Source organism: Eptatretus burgeri, chromosome 15 (genome assembly GCF_056783735.1).
Source record: "Eptatretus burgeri isolate ZD-2024b chromosome 15, Ebu_testis_v1, whole genome shotgun sequence".
Classification (NCBI taxonomy): Eukaryota; Metazoa; Chordata; class Myxini; order Myxiniformes; family Myxinidae; genus Eptatretus; species Eptatretus burgeri.
In genome coordinates this window covers 32,122,248-32,139,897 of record NC_140975.1, presented here as the reverse complement: position 1 = coordinate 32,139,897, position 17,650 = coordinate 32,122,248, and the positions used below count along the sequence as shown (strand labels likewise).

The window sequence follows — 17,650 nt, the reverse complement described above, 5'->3', positions numbered from 1 at the left end:
TTTTTAACAATATGGCTGCAATATATATATATATATATATATATAAATTTTTTTAATATGACCAATGACCCTCGAATTTTCATTCTCATCAGATGTAGCGTTCTCCATATTATCGTCACCCTCAAAACAAAAGTGCCTGTCATTTTTTTCCAGTTTTTGAGATTTACTGCCTAAGTCATCTCTTGCCATGATGTAATCATAATAACGAGTAACAAGATTTGTTTCATGTAGCTTCCATAAACAACTCTGTGCACAATAAATGGTGAATAAATATTAGTTGATGAAGAATTGCTGCAGTTTTTTGTTTTTCTCAAAACTGGAATAAATGACTTGGGCACTTTTGTTATGAGGGTAACGATATGCAATTATAATGTCATAACAAAGGCACCTATGACATAAAAAAATCACTTATTCCCCATGGAGTACGAGCCATGTGCCAAGTTTCAATTTTTTCCTTGGTGTGGTTTCAGAGATGTAGGTCCAAAGTTTTTCTGTTTTTTCCAACATGGCTGCCACACCACATGACTTGTGATGTCATGATGATTAAAACATTCTGCATGAGTCGTAGCACCTGTGGTGAAAATTTTCTCATCCGACAAGCGGTTGCGGAGAAAAACACGAAAGTTCTGGACAGACTGACAGATGGACCTAAACACAATACCCTCTCCTTCAGCGAGGGTAATGGAGTGGATGTCAATTTCGCTGTTTTTGTAAACGATAATACAGAATTAGTTTACGTGTTTATTTTGGAGCGATGATTGGGATTTTTAATATCTGTCTTCCATATGCATCTTTCAGAGCAGGTATTGAACCTTGTGCACAGTTAAAACGAGCACCAACAAATGAGCTTTACAGATTTTTCTTTCATATCGTGGTTTTATTAATGCAGGACACAAGGTGCAATTTGTTTATTTTAACATATATATATATATATATATATATATATATATATATATATATATATATATATATATATATATATATATATATATATTGGATCAGGAAACAAAAACAACAACAACAAAAAACACTGAATGAATCAGGAACAGCAGTGGGTGTGGTGGGGGGGGGGGACCAACAGCAGAGGCCAAGATAGAGGGAGTCTTGGACAAACAAAGAAGGAAACCCTCAGGAGTGAAAAACTGGAAATTTGGAATAAGGGCTTGGGATGGGGTGATGGTTGAGGTCGCGAAGGTCAAAAAGATCATGGTTTTGGAATGGGGATGATCTGATATGGTTGGGAACAGCTGTCTTGAAGACAATGGAGAAAGAATGAGATGGAAGAGGATGTGGAAGTTGGTTCTACAGGTGGGGAAAAAAGAACAAACAAATCAGTGGAGGTGAGCAGTGATGCTGAATTTAAGTAGTTTCACTAGAAGGGGGTTGATGGTGTATCGTGTGTGCCCATCAGAAACCTGTGGGGGACAAAGCCACAGAGCAGTGGGTGCAAGACCACAGAGGAGGCAGTAGAAGACAGACCACCAAACCTGTCTGCGATGGGAGATTCCAATGATTTTGAAGGCCTTGGCTTCCAAGGCATGAATGTGTGAGACAGTGTAGCACAGTACTGTACTCCATTGAGCTATAGATGAAGGCCTTGTCAGTGGATAGAAGTTCAGATGTGCCACAGAAGGACTTTGTACGATGGAGGATGCCAGATGGTGGCTAACTTTGAAATGTGGTTTGCCCAAGAAATATCATGGCTGATTAGTGATACGCAAAAGTTTGAGTGACTGAACTTTCTTAAGAGGATTGTTTGAAAAGTAGATGGGAGCGTTTGCCCACACGCACGCACAACTCGCGATAATGTTTTAATTTTCTAATTTAAAACTAAGTGATTAATCAGCATTGAGAGATATAGCCAAAAACGATATACAGCAAGTTATCTAATAACGTGGAAGGGTTATGACAAAACTTAGTGGATGAGCTGGGTAGGTGACGAGAACAAGCCGATAAGATTTTTGGTTAACGGCCGGATACATCCAGCCTATCAGTGGAATGCAGAACTTAAATGTTCAGCTTGGCAGAGGTATGCACTCTACCGAGTACCGTTCTATCTTATTGAGGGATTTATCCTGTCAGGTTTTCTGTCATGAATTTATCATGAATAACCTGTGAGTTTATGTCGCAAGGCTGTGGGATCCAGGCCCACTCTTTGTTGCGTTGTCTGTACCTCTAATGTTTTGTTTTTTTTTCATTTTGGAAGTCTAAGAACAGGGAACAGGTACAATAATGATGCGTTGATGGCACTTGTCAGGAGCCGATCACAGTGTACCTAGACTCGCACAGTCAATCGGTAGTCTCGCGTCTTGTCGCCAAGCCACGCAAAGCATTGTTTACACTTGCTCTATCTGGGCATTTGTCCACGTCGATGTGAATAATGAAAAATGTTTTTGTCCAAGTGAAACAAATTTCACCCTTCACTGCCTGGATCCTTGGGGATTAATATATACCCAAACGTTTGAGTGACCATTTTTTACTTTTATGCCTGGTGTTGGCTTAATGACTCGAATGGTGGGCTTGGGATCCGAGGGTCCTGAGTTCAAATCCCGCTTGGCTGTTGAAGTAATACCAGGTGGGGTTGACTCTGCCTGTCATCCTTCCGAGGTCAGCAAAATGAGTGCCAGCTTGCTGGTATCCTGCATCGGAGAGGCGACCCGTCCAGGATTGTGCCCAATAGCCAAGGAGACTGCTTAGGCAGCACCAACGCTCTGCACAGAGTATGGTCCCAATGGATAGATGGATGGATTTTTTACTTTGTGTGACCAGTGGTTTGGGACGTGATGCAAAACTGACACACAGACGCTGCATCTTGTTATGTTGACGTTTGGCTTTGCCACAAAGGCTTTTGGAGCTTTCAGGATGACTGACACTGAGGGGGATGTTGCAGCTGACTACACTTATCAGTGGATTGTTCTTTATTTTTCTTTTATTTCATTTTAGATTTCCCCCCTCCCCCCCCCCCCCCCGAGACAGCAACTAAGCTGGAAGTTGCATTTTAATTTTCATACCTTCTTTCTCGGGTATATTTCAGAAACCTCACTGACTTTGTAATGGATTCCTAGACAGGGTGGATGTGTGTGGTTGTGGTTAGAATCCTTGCAGTAAGTATTGGTGTGGCACCTGGGTTCAAAGCTCCATAACACTTGAGAGGTGTATATTTGGACATAATCCTGCTGTGGATGGCTTTCCACTTCAACCTTTAGGTGGGGAATCCACTCCATCTGAGAAGTGGACCCCAGGTTATTGTATGACCTTGCATTCTGGCCCTTTGTGTTGGAATGCGCGTGTTTGATTGACCATGTGCTTCAGCCTTTGGGCTGTAGTGCACGTGTAAACTCGTGGGACAGTCTTTTGGACTGTGTACTTTGGCATTGGGGGCCAAGGTATGCATCTCTCGCATTGTTATAAGGTTTGTGTTGTTTTTTTAACCTTCTTTTCTTCTTTTTCATTTTTATTTTTAACTAAAAAGATGACTGCCAGTGTGGTCCTTGTTTATGGCATGACCATGCATTCTGGCCCTGTGGGCTCGGATATGATTTTGTATGACCTTGGGGCCAAGGTGAATTTGCACTCATTTGACGAGCATTTTTGACCACGTATTTTGGTAATGGAGTGGCTTGCCCCTACCCCCACCCCCCACCAATTATCATGCTCCTCAACTGTTTGATTTATTTATTTTTGTCTTCTTGTTCTTTAGGTCATCTCTATCATCTCAGTAGAGATGACCTAATAATAACAGTCTCGAAGTATGTACGTCCATCCGTCCACAATCAAACCGAGTGGAGACAAATAACCAATAGTGGAATGGATAGAGGTCGATGAGACATGCACAACGATATAACTTTCAAGGTCGTCCAAGGTCGAGGTCAATGTCACGAGGCTGTCAAAGTTGCGAAAATCGTCGATTTTCAAATCGTATCTCCTCCCTCATTTATCAAGACAGATCAAATGTTATTAGTGATTCAGATACTATGCACTATTATCTAGAACAACACGAGCCATTTTTTTGAAATTTGCTCTCGTTCCGATTTTATAGCCCTTCAAACTTCGCTCTGATTCCCCGTATGGGCCGTTCATAAAGTACATACAAAAATAAATGTATTAAATTAAGAACCAGGACTCTCTGAGACAAATATTACATTTGAAGCTTTTGTCAGATTTAACTAAAACAATGGAACACAAGTTTATATGCACACCCCTGCCCCTTTTTTCCTCAAAAAAAAAAAAATAAATCATTTCTCAACAGAAATGATGGCCAGTGAGCCAGAAACGCATCTGTGGATTGAGTCCTCTCCCGGGAGGGAAGTGGGGATGGGGAGAGGGTTGGCGAGAGGTTTGGCTTTACCACAAAGACTGAAAGCTTTCAGGCTAACCGATACTGGGGAGCTTGTAGCAGCTGAACTGTGTTTAGCAGTAGGTAGTTCTGCGTTTTGGAGTTTGTTTGTTTTTCTTGGATGATTGATCTTTGATAACACGAATCAAATAATTTCATCTATTTGTTGTAAAGAAAATGGTTTTATTCGTTTAAAAAAAAAAAAAAAAAAAACATTTCACAAAAACAAGAGGCCGAGCAATTTGTATTGATAGGCAAAATGGCACGCCCTTGAACTGACCTCAGAAGTAAATGCTTCCCCATGATGTCTAACCCTGTGGATCTTGGACAGTTCGTCTCATGCGGGAGGTTGGAATTATTCTGTCCATCACTGGATCAACTACTAGTCTGAGTTATTAAAATTGAACTTCGACTTTTCAGAGAACGCATCAAGAGTCCATTGACTTTCCGTACAATTATCATGTTCCAGACCCCGTTTTAGGCATGCCATCCTCTCATTGTTATATTGGTCAGAAACTGTAGTATGGCTCATCGTCATCACCCCACAGAATGGTCCTCACAGGCTCGATTCAGATCTGTTGATGATGCTGTGCCGTCCCCGAGGCACACGTGCTTCAACGTTAGATCTTCCAAACTTGTAGAAACCTTTTGTTGCTTCACACTGACCGATTCCTTTTACCCCTTGGGAGTTTTTTCATAGTAATGTAGCTTCATTTTAAATGGATGGACGAGTCTGTGATGCTGAAGTGTTGTGAAAAGGACCATACTGGGTCATTCGCAATCGCTATCCCTTTGGGGTTGGAATTTCAACCAGAAATCGCTGGATTGCAATTCTGATGCTCAGTATATTGAGCCAACTCGGGGAGGAATCGTGCTCGCAATATGTCTTCTTTGAATGACTTTCGAATACCTGCTTATTGGTTCACGAAAAAAATATTGTCATGAAAAATATAAGTGACCACTATATTCGTTATTGTTGTGTCTGTCTCTGTCTGTCCCGAGCATAGCTCTGTGGGTTTTGATCCAATCCTGATTAAATTTTGGTGGGAGGTTTATATCATGATCTAGTTGTGTTTTCCTGAAAATGGGCGTGGTCCGCCCATTATGGGCGGAGCCACGCCCAAAAAACGTGTTTTTAGGAGGTAGCCGATTTCAATTTGCATCTTCTCCTAGGGGTTTTGTCGAATCTGACGGGTTTCAGTATTTGGTTAGCCCAATGGCACCTGCATAGCCCCACGGAGCTAGATTTTTCATTATCATCCCAAGGTCACGAACTTAGAAAATTGCAATTTTGACATAAAAATCCATCTTCTCCGAGGGGTTGTCGAATCTGGCAGGGGTTTCGGTATTTGGTTAGCCCAATGGCACCTGCATAGCCCCACGGAGCTCTTTTTTTTTTTCATTTTAGTCACAAGGTCATGAACTTAGAAAATTTCGAATTTTGACGTAAAAATCATACGACCGCCCAAACTTTGAGAGCTAAGATGACAATATTTTTTTATGCATAATCTTGAGGTCATTCCCCACCTAAAGTCTTGAAACAAATTTGCTCTATCTCAAACACCTTGCCCGTGGTGCCCCCTTCAAGTTTGTTTTTACGCTGATTTCATCAAAGTATGGATAATCCGAGGAGTGTGAAATGCCATATAGCCTATATGACGTTATATTGTTCCTGGAATGTTCCAGAGGAAGTTTTGCACCAAAGGTCATAATCCTTGACCTTTGACCTTTAAAGTTCACAAAGGTTAAATTTTCAAAGTTGTGGGAATCGAACCGGGTTTTCGACCTTCTTCGACGAACTAACTCCATTAAGCTATAGCACATATCTTGTTTCCTTGTTTTAATGTCCACAACATTGTTTTGGGACCTTTAAAGGTTATGCAAAGGTCAAATTTTTAAAGTTGTTGAAGGAAACCGGGTTTTCGACATTTTGCAGCTAATAACCTGTCACCCGTACCACATCATGTTGATCATTTCTATAACTTGGTCAAACATTATTACATTGTCTCATCCTTGACTTCTGAAACAATCTACATCGTCAAATACCGCTCGTGAACCATCGTCGTCTTCAGACTTGTTCCCTTTTATTTTGCACGTATGCACATGCCATTTAACAATTTGGACCTTTCCACTCAATTATTCCACATTGCTGTTTTATCAAAATACAGGGTGTCCCTAAAAAAAAATGACGACACGACAAAATGACGACGACATAAATGACGAAAATAACAGCTAATTCTCACTCAAATTATCTCAATTTTAACAAAATGTGTAAAAATTAATGAAGTTTAATGTTTAATTCTTATCTCAATGAGAATCTACCAGGAAGATGGATTGGGTGTGCCAGTGATAATGACAATGTGCTGTTGAAATGGCCACCACATTCACCTGACTTGACACCTTGTGATTTTTTTTTTCTATGGGGATATGTGAAAGGACTGGTCTATATCCCTCCCCCCCTCTTCCTATAAGCCTAGAGGAACTTAAGCAGAGAATCACTGAGACTGGAGAATGTTACGCAAGACATGCTACAGCGTGTTTAGTAGGAGCTGGACTACCGACTTGACATGTGTCGTGTCATAGGTGGTGCGTATCGTGAACATTTGTGAAGTTTTGAGAAAACGGTTATAACATCTACATCCCTCTGAATCTCTTGTTCGAATTTTGATAAATAAATATTTTATTGTTCAACATGAAGCCTATTTACTTTCGTTTGCCTGGGACATGTAGTTACTTAGATATTCAAGTTTAAAATGATGTCATTTTTTTAGGGACACCCTAAATTTTTCTGAAATCCACTAGATGAAATAAGAGTGCATTGTAACAAACTCCAGCAGCTTTAGGTAAGATGATTGCAGAGAATATTCACAAACTTGAAATTCGACTCCAATAGCAGATTCTGGTTCGACTTTTCATTCCAGTGAAAGCATAAACCTAAAAGTGCCAAGTGTTGCCTCCCAGGCAGCTTCCTCCACCCCCCCCACCCCCCACCCCCAACTTTTCAAATTACCTGGATAAGTTTCTTTGAAAATATTGCTGAAGTGGCTCCACTGTTTGGGTAGCCATAGCATCACACCTCATTCTTGTTTATTTAGCCTGAATTAAAACCATCTAAAAGCCACTGAACAGATGTTCGCCAATGCAACAACATTGTCAGCGATGGATCTTGTACAATCTTGTTTTGTCGGAGTCTCGGTAAACAAAATGGCAAATGAAGAAGAAATGCAGGGAAAGGATGAGAAGGGTTTGTTGCTTTGGCACAAGTGCTGCTCCGTCGGTGACGTCATGCCAGGAGAAAGAAGAGGCTGTGGGTGAAGTCTTGGGTGGAGAGAAGGCCGGCTCAAGGAGCGATCAACACTTTGTGAGTGGAATTTGCTGCAGAAGATGAGCGCTGTTATGCTAACTTCCAGAGGATGCATCCGACACACTTTAATGAGCTTGTGGAGCTTGTCAGTTTGCAGAGAGCAAGGAGAAACGCAACATTCAGGGGCACCATCTCTGCTGCAGAGCGAGTCACAGTAACTTTGCAGTTTTTTTGGCCACAGGTAATGCAGTCCTGCAATTTAAACAAGCATTGACTCAAACACACACATGCTTCCACCTACTGTCCTTCCATTGACTCTAAAGGCAGAGGCTGTTATTAAAACCTTTTTATAACACAATGTACCAATAATCTCACTTTTTTTTTCTTGTTTCTGAAGGTTTGTTAAAGACAGGTAACAAAGGGCAAGTTCAGGCTACTATATTGAACTTTTCATAATACATTTTTGGGCTTTATAATTCACAAAAGGTGCAACTATTAAAAAAAAACATAAATGCTGTAGATGTGATGATGTGGCGCAAAGCTTCTGAAAGCTGAAGTTAAATGAGTCAATACATTGTGCCGCTTCGGCGATTTGTCAAAGACTGCTTCACTCTACACCTTGGTTTTTTTTCAAACCCGGGGGCGCGACCCCATGTGGGGTCGCCGAGCAAATTTCATGGGGTCGCGGGCATCCGCTTGCAGCGAAAAAAAAAATTGTCTATTTTCGATCGGTGTTCGCTTTTATGGGATGTAATATAAACGGTTCGTTCAAAGTATGGGAACCGGCACAACATGACGCTTGGAATGGGATCCAGCCGATGCGCGGGCTCGCTGAAGGGCGGTTCATTTTGGCAGGAAATTAGTAGTTTGATCCACGGCCTCTCAGACTCAGATTCTGACTGTCATTAATGTCTATTCACGTCTCCATGTACAACTCGAGACCTTATTTGTGATGGCAGCACCGGCCACCAGCAAATCTCGAGAACGTTCTTTCCATGATAAATTTCTGGACCTTGGATTTCATGACATGGTGGATAAAAGTGGGGCACAGAGGCCTCAGTGTGTGATTTGTTTTGAAGTGCTTTCTACGGAGTCTATGAAACAAAATAAGTTGCAGAGGCATTGGACTACAAAACATGCGCCTTATCAGGATTCTTTGAGAGGAAACTTCTTGCACTCAAGAATACGCGTCTTGACAGAGAGGGAACATGCCATCAGACCAATTCTCGGGCATTAGAGGCCTCGTATCGAGTGTCGCTCCATGTTGCCAAGACTAAAAAGCCTCACTCCATTGTGGAAGAACTCGTGCTGCCATGTGCAAAGGACATGGTATATCTGATGGTTGGGGAGGAAGCGGCGAAGAAACTGGCAGTTATACCCCTCTCTGACAACACCATCCAACCCAGAATTAAAGATACGAGTCTGGACGTAACGGCTCAGGTCGTACAGAAGATCAAGGAATCGCCGTGGCACGCCATAGTTGGACGAGTCCACTGATATCACATCGTATGCGCAACTCATCATCTGTGTCCGCTTCATCAAGGCTGATAACTTTGTCGATGAGCCTCTGCTCATCAAACCATTGGAGGCCACCACCAAAGGCGAGGACATTTTTGGGAAAGTAGAGCAGTTTTATCGTGACCATGATCTGGACTTCGGAAAGTTGCTCGGTTCTACAACAGATGGCACGCCAGCAATGTTAGGAGTTCGTTCTGGATTCAAGGCTAAATTGCTTGAGTTGCCTCAGACCTCCATGGTACACTGCATGATTCACCGAGAAGCGCTCGCCCTCATACTTTGCCAGAAACCTTGCAGAGCGTGCTCTCAAGTCGTTAAAATGGTGAATCGCATCAAATTGAGCACCCTCAACACTAGGTTATTCAGGCTATTCTGCCAGGAGATGGACGCCGACCATAACAATTTATTATTCTACACTCAAGTCAGATGGTTATCTCGAGGAAACCTTCTGCGCGTTTACGAGCTCAAAGATGAACTGAAGGAGTTCCTACGGACACAAGGGAAAACGGCATGGGTAGCGTTGCTTGAGTCAGACTCTTGGCTGTCAGAACTGTGCTATCTCGTTGACATCTTTGAACGTCTCAATGTCCTCAACCGCTCCCTCCAAGGCAAAGACGCCAACCTCATGATTTTTCACAACAAAATGAGCGGATTTCTGGCGACTCTAAAATTACTGGCAGACAAAGCAGCTGTTAAGTGCTTCAGCCTTTTCCCCCGTCTGGTGGAGCATATAACGACCTGCCAGTATGATGATACTGAGCTCGGCAGTCTTTCTGGGGAGATAGCACGTCGCCTTCCGTCGCTCATTGAACAGTTCGAGCACTATTTCCCTGAGCTGGATGTGCAGTCCTTTTCTGTGGTTCGGGACCCTTTCACGGCTCCACTGGACTCGATTGCTGATGAAGATGATACAGCACAGGAAGAGCTTGTACAGCTCGAGCAGGATTCAGGATTGCCGGCTCTTGCGTGGACGAATTCGTTGTTGACATTCTGGTGCAAAATGCTGCCGTCGTACCCAACCCTGTCACGGCGCGCCATTAAGGTTCTCATGCCATATCCTTCATCATACTTTTGTGAGCAGTCTTTCTCCACAATGGTGGTGATTAAAACAAAGTACAGAAATTGCTTAGAAATGGAGCATGATATGATCCTGGCATTGTCATCTACTTCTCCACGAATAGAGAAGTTGGTTTCTGAAAAACAGGCTCATCCTTCTCACTGATATATCTAAACTAGCGATACCCGTGCACATGCACGGGATAGCAGTACAACATAGCTGATAGCAGACGACAGACCGTACACGGGGAATGACAAAATATGCATTGTGCAAAATGCAAGTGGTACTATGGAACGCCAAGACTTCCCAAACATTGTCGGCATGTCCGCTAAGTGCCACAGCAATTTCATAGGGATCGTGTGACGGCGAGCCGAGTTTTTAGTGTGCAAGCTTGGTATTATAATAGAGATGTCATTCGGACTAAACTTCTGAAACATTCAACTGTACTATTTGGATACTGTCGGCTATTCTCCGTTTACTCGTTGATGAAAACATGACGATGGTGAATAAAGTAAACAGTAAATGTTCTTGTGTGATATGAAATCTTATCTTATATATTATATGTTGGGTTTTGAATCTTTTGGGTCGCGTGATGTCGAGAGGTTCTGAAATTGGGTCGCGTGATGTCGAGAGGTTCTGAAATTGGGTCGCCACTAAAAAAAGTTTGAAAACCACTGCTCTACACTATGATGCACGATTATCATGGACAACTTGTTGTGTTCAATGTTTACAATTTACCAAGGCTCGTGAATAAACGCACATTGCACGATTACCAAAAACTGTCACCAATGAAGCTGTCACCGACAATCTTGTTCCGTTGGTGATGGGCGGGGGTTACTGTTTTCACCCCTGTTTGTTTGTTTTTGTTTGTGAACAGTATTACGGAAAAACTCCTCGACGGATTTCGACAAAACTTGGTGGGCGGATTAGGTATGGTCCAAGGATCATGCCATTAGATTTTGGACTTGGTCCAAAGTCCAATATGGCCGCTATGGCGGCCATTTTGAAAAAATACTTGAATTTTTGTTTTTGCATTTCTACATGTTATAAGTAATTTCCAACAAAAAAACATGCCAAAGTTATAATTGCGGCTGATTTTGGAACTTCGGTAGATATACCCACATAAAATCAATTTCTGTCTCAAGGAATCTAGTTATGACAAATTAATTGAGTATGTAAAAGGGAAAGTTGCAAACTATAACTCTGTGAGCACTGTTGACGTCAAATTGAATGAATAGGATATCAGGTTCACTTGAGTGACCTGATATATATATATATATATATATATATATATATATATATATATATATATATATATATATATATATATATATATATATATATATATATATATATATACATATATATACTTATCACAATAATAACAAGATTTTTACATTTCAAATATTAAGTATGCTTTTTAATTGTTTTTCAACTGAAAAAGCATAAATTGCATATTCTAACATTAGTGTACTCATTTGCTTCACTACACGTGCTGTATTGAAGGATTTCAATTGTCCTTTTGTGAAATGTTTTGTATATAATCTACCCGATTAATCCTTTCCTTTCTTCAGAAATTGTTTCTTGGTTTTCTATTTTTCTTTCTTTCTCTGAAATGAAAATGTGACTCCCATTTGGGGGCTTTCTTTTCTATTTTTATAATAAAAAGATACAAAAGTGTCTTTCTCTTTTTCTCTTCTTTTTTTGCTTTTTCTCTTCTTTTTCTCTTTTTCTCTTCTTTTTCTCTCTCTTTTTCTCTTTTTCTCTTTCTCTTTTTCTCTTTCTTTCTCTTTCTCTTTCTCTCTCAATGTCTTTCTCTCCCGCACCCTCTCAGTTGGAATGAAGAATCTGAAGTTGCGGCGTGGTTCGGACCTCGTCACCTCTACTGGCAGTTTGCCTTGGGACTTTGGTGTGCAGACAGTAACCCAAAGGATTATTTAACATGTTGGTCTCTTTGCACACCGTACGTTGGCCTACTTTACTGGATGGAAATTTAAAATGGTGTCTGCCCATCTGGTTAAACCATTGGCTCTCGATGATCGTGTCTATCTGAGCTAAGTGAAAAGCGATTTTTTTGAATTCCTAACCAGCCGTGCAATTGCTTTGTATATAATTTAAAATTTTGTTTTGCCGCCATTGTACGATGGAGGAGAGTTCTGTTTGAAGGATATATTATTTCGGAGAAGAAATGTTGGTTTATTGCGAGAAGTTTCTTTAACTGTGACTATCTTTTTTTTTTCTTTTTTTTTTTTAATGCCTTTGATAAAACATTCTTCACTCCAATAATATGATTTCATGACCAATTTAAGGTATAGTTTTAAAACACCATTTTACCTTAAACCCAGCACCACTCTGTTGAATGTTAAATTTACCTCAGCACTTTGTTTTTTTTTCTCCTTCCTCTGTTTTCAGGTGTTGTTTCCCTTATAAAACAATATTTTTGATTTCTGATTGGATGAAAAAATAAATTGATCTTCGTGACGCGTTCGATCACAAACTATTGATCGAAAAGCTTCGTGAATCTGTTTACAACAACCCGGCTTCTCTCCTGACAAAGGTTCCGAAGGACTGCAGACTCCGTTTCTGTTGATCCAGGAGTGCTTTTATTGACGGTCATATGTTTGCTTTGACTCACTAACGGCTGCGCATAGGTACTGTGAAGCGTGGCAGCAAGTCTTCCCTTTCCTGGTACACTGGTATTGTACGTTAACACGCCTCTCCAAACGCTTTGTGGAAATAGCCTGGCAGTCAACATTGTAATTATCACTGAAAATACTCTGGAAACTATTCTACAGTCGTGTCGTGGGAGCGGGATTTGCTCAAAATTGCTCAACATCGAACTGTTTGGGTATTAAAAAACAACAAACAAATTTTAATCAAATTTTCTTTTGGTTTTTTTTTTTTAACCCTTTACCATTGCCATGCACTCCAACTGAACAGCACTTTAGCTTCTTTTGATGTCTATATGTTTAGCGAAACATCTCCCATAACCTTGCCTGCTCGTGCCACACACGCCATATGATAATTGCAGTTGTGTGTAAGAAAGCAAAACAGTGTTGTCTTCAATAAAAGTTTTAACATGACTTTCAGCATTCTCTTTTTATTAGCGATCGGTGTACTTTACTCTGCATTCCCTAAATTTACAGCTGCCTGTGGCAGCCATTCCATTTCTTTATGCTTTTATATTTATTGTGGACCGTCGTTTTCAGGTTGTCACCTGATTATTGGCATTTGCTTGTGACTTGTTTAGGAAAAGGAGGATTATGGAAAGGTTTGGAGGAAACAGGAGCATTTCTAGTTGTTGATTACTTGCTGTATAATGTATATGATTTGTATCGGAAGTGACAAACACGATCGTTAAAAACCGAACCTGTGAATGACACCGCTTCACAGATCTTTCACCTGCTAGCATCTCAACTGCAGGTGCAAAAGGCTTAAGGTACAATTGACAATACAATTAATTTTGTTTTTGAAAGGCATTATCATGGAGTACTCCACATGTGGGGATGGCATTTGGGGGGGAAAAAAAATTCACCACCCAATTGAATGTGTACAAAATGATATGCTTAAAAGTTGCTTTTGAGTAAAATCATAAGCCTTTTTAAAAGCCATAGCTTTTATTAACCTCCTCCATTGAAGATGGACGGAGGTTACTGTTTTCACCCCTGTCTGTTTGTTTGTGAACAGTATTACGGAAAAACTCCTGGACGGATTTCGACGAAACTTGGTGGGGGGATTAGGTATGGTCCAAGGATCATGCCATTCGATTTTGGACTTCATCCAAAGTCCAATATGGCCGTTATGGCGGCCATTTTGAAAAAATATTTGAATTTTTGTTTTTGCATTTCAAGATGCTTTAAGTGATTTTTCAACCAAAAAAAAATGAATTTGTTAGAGAGAAAAAAAAGAAAATTTTGCAACTTTTTTCAAAAAAATTTCGATTTTATTTGAAAAATATTTGATTTTTTTTTTGCATTTCTACATGTTTTTAGTGATTTCCAACCCCCCACCCCCCAAAAAAAATTTAGACAAAAAGAAAACAAATTTTGCACCTTTTTTTTTTTTCAAAAAAAAATTTTTTTTTTTTTTTTGGCATTTCTACATGCGCGTCGATGTAGTTTAGTTTATTCAATCGTGGTTCAGTAGAGTCTGATCCGTTTTGACCTACAATGAATAGGATATCAGGTTCACTTAAGTGACCCAGCAGTATTGGCGGCGGAGGTTTTGCACTCTACCGAGTGCTCCCCTCTCGTTCTTGAATATTTTCATAACAAGAATGAAAAAGACACCAGAGTACATTCCTAAAGTGCAAAATTGCCAAATTGTTCATCTGCAGAATTATTGATAAATGTCATCCAGCCGAGCACAAAAATGGCTGAAGCAATTACAATGATTCCAACGGAAGGAAGTGACATTCTCTCAAGTATTGTACATGTACTATCACCAAAAATTAAATTTCTCAGATTTTGAAAAGAATACAGACAATCGCAATACACCACAGCCTTTCGAACTCAATTTATGCATGCATTGTCAAACTATCCCATAAAATTCACCGTGTCAAAATCTCCATCGTAGATTGTAATGCCACATGGATTGTGAGGTATGACGGAAAAGGGGCCAGAACAGTCTGCTGATACTTTCATTGAGGTTCACATGGGGTCATACCAGTTATTGTAAAGAGCTTTCTAACTTCACCTTTCCATATATCGTATGCATACTATTGTTGAAGCCAATCGTGCAGTGCCTCCTCATGTAAATAGATGTGATCATGTGACCCCCTTTATACGGCATCTATTTATTAGATGTATACAGGGTAGGGAAGAGTGGGGAGGGAGCAAATTGGAAATGCCAATATTGAGAAAAGGAACAAAAGAGAAGAGTGTGGTGTTGTGCCTGGTTATTGCATTGACTGTAAATACTCGTGTGATGTTGGACATGAGAGGACGCTTGTAAAGGAGTGGATAAAGCATCGTGGAGAGAAGGAAATGGCAGATTGAATAAGGGCTGTTATCTCACTCCTGTGCTTCAGATCATTGGCTAAGTAAGCGACACAACAGACAGCAATGTCAGTATCTCTTATGTACATATAGGTAAGGAGTAAATTGAAGAAAATAAGAGAATGTATGATGGTAAGGGGAGGAAGATTGAGAAGATATAGTTCTTGAATAGAATGAAAGTAGCAGAGAAAGGAGAGAGGGTAAATAAAAATTCTGCCATGTTGGAATACAAAATAGATAGGTGACTCCGAAAGTGAAGTACAACAAGGTAGCAGAATGTCTGAGTGTAGACAGAAGGGACAGGGATATTGGACGGTAAATGAAGGGACTTGTATGAGATATTGTTGTGGGCCGGGGGTCGGTGGCGAGGACGACCACTAGACGGAGCAGTTGGGCCGTCTCCCACCGAACACCGGAATGGAAGGTCGTCACCCCGGATAATTCCGGAGTCGATGGGTCGCTTAAAGGACCGTGGTCGCCAATATTTCAACGGCGTGAGGTAGGGTCCACTTTTCTAATTCCAATTTACCTAAGTACCCATGCCGTCTAGCTACTGGGGAAGCCACACCCTCGGCCGACTTTGTCGGAACCGAGTCGCTGTTACCGATTCGGATCCGGCATAACCTAGCGGAAGTTACCAAAGCTGTGCCGGACCAAATGAACAACTTACGACCCAATCGGCCTCACTAAATCTCAATAAGCACCATGCTAAGCCAATGAAAGAAAGCACACACACAACGAGCTGGTACATTTAACAATTGGGGTTTATTTTTAATGGGGAGGGGAGCACAAGGGGCAGACACACACACACACACACACTCAAAAGAAATGGACCCCATCGGGTCTTTATTGGACCCTCCAGCCGAGGAGGATAGGTCAGCTGGGGGGGTCAGAGTCCGGTTGTGCACCTGTCCGCCTTGTGCGGTTTGGTCATGTCTTGCTCGGTGGGATTCGAATCCACAGCTTTGACGCAGCACCAAGCATCAGGGGCAAGGGATATGTGACGGATGCCAGCCAGCACGAAGGCGGATGAGACGAGAGGAACCTTTGTGCTGTGAGGACGACCAGAAAACCAGAGCAGACGGATCACCAACCGGCCAGGCGAGAGCAGACAAGCACCAGCGCAGACAGAACGCGCCGAACACTCTCCCTCCCCCTCGTGCGCGGGGACCAGAGGGACCGCCTCTGACGTCACCTCATCCCTCATTGTACGGGGGGGGGGGCATGTCGGTTGCCTCGGTGGCCTGCCTTCATTGGGCGGAGGGCGTGTTGATGTCTCTGCCCCCCCCCCAAAGAGGCCCGCCCCTCGAAGAGGCTGCGCAATAGTATATGGCGTTCTGGCTTCCCCTTGGCTGGCGAGCGTCGGCCGACGCTCTCTCCTCGCTGAATGGACAAGAGGGACTCCAGGCCCTTTTTTGTAGCAAAAACCAGAGCGCCAGCTACCGATGAAACCCCGCCTACGCACGTGTTCGGCATGCCAGCGCGCGAAGAATGCGAATCGTGCCGAAAGCAGAGGGGGGTTGTTGCCGTCGACTCCTTTGGAGGGTTGTTGGGGGATTTAAGATGTAAAAAGACCTGACTATAAAATAACCTGCAGCACACACATGAAATTCCCATTAAACACAGGGAAGAATCTAACTATGCACATACTTATTGAAATAACTAAGCTTCGGGACTGCTGTCTGTTTGTGTGCAAATGGCTTCCAAATCCATAATAATATATCGTTGAGGGGGTTTTGGAGGATTCCCCATGTAAACGGCCCCCAAAATAATTTACAAGATGATGACATCATTGGCATCCAGATCAGAAAAAAATAAACAAGTCAAAAAATGAAAAGCATGTAGGGAAGGATTCCCCAAAAATAAAACGAGGAAGGAAGGAATGACACCCCAATACAACACCACAATCCTTTTACGGATTGGTGTCACGATGTCTATTGACATTTTTTCCATCCCAAACCCACGATAAATACAATACACAACAAGAAAAAGACTAATCAGAGATTGCAGACCCTCGCCAGGACTTCTTTTGAGTGGTGTATTTTTTTTTAATAGGTTTGAGGGTAAATCCAAAATGGCTGCCAAACCATGTGTCCGATCAAGTTGAAATTTAAAACATGTACGAGATCTCATGAGGCGTGTCTAAAAAGTAACGGGACTGACTTCACAGAAATTTTATTCCAAAATATATATTTAAATCACAGCTTGTCTCCTTAAAAATAGTTTCCCTCCAGTCTCACAAAATTGACCATCCTTTTCTTCCATGCTTCGATGCACCCCCGGAAGGCTTCTTCTGGAATCCTCCGGAGCTCTGTCGTCACGGCGCTTTTGATGGCCTCTACATCAGGAAATCGCTTTGATCACCCCCTTGAGCTTGGGGAATAGGAAAAAATCACAAGTGGCCAAGTCTGGCGAATACGGGGGTTGCTCCAGAGTTG

The 17,650-nt window shown here is 41.7% G+C and overlaps 2 protein-coding genes across 4 annotated transcripts in view; both read left to right on the top strand.

Moving 5' to 3' along the window:
• The window catches only part of LOC147011855 (ras-related protein Rab-4B), a 51,260-nt gene extending 37,962 nt beyond the window's left edge, over positions 1-13,298 (top strand). For all 3 annotated transcript variants that reach the window (XM_085857284.1, XM_085857285.1, XM_085857286.1), the window contains one exon: positions 12,050-13,298. The gene's annotated coding sequence lies outside the window, so the exon portion shown is untranslated. The remainder of the gene's footprint in view (positions 1-12,049) is intronic.
• LOC147011856 (SCAN domain-containing protein 3-like) lies at positions 1,075-12,042 on the top strand. The gene is made up of 2 exons (XM_085857283.1): positions 1,075-10,817; positions 10,849-12,042. Exon 1 carries the CDS (start codon positions 9,337-9,339, stop codon positions 10,378-10,380), a length of 1,044 nt encoding a protein of 347 aa, XP_085713409.1. The 5' UTR covers positions 1,075-9,336; the 3' UTR covers positions 10,381-10,817; positions 10,849-12,042.
• Positions 13,299-17,650: the final 4,352 nt, after the last annotated feature.

Coding starts and splice junctions, on each gene's coding strand:
- LOC147011856 (XM_085857283.1), top strand. CDS start 9,337: ATGTTAGGAGTTCGTTCTGGATTCAAGGCTAAATTGCTTGAGTTGCCT.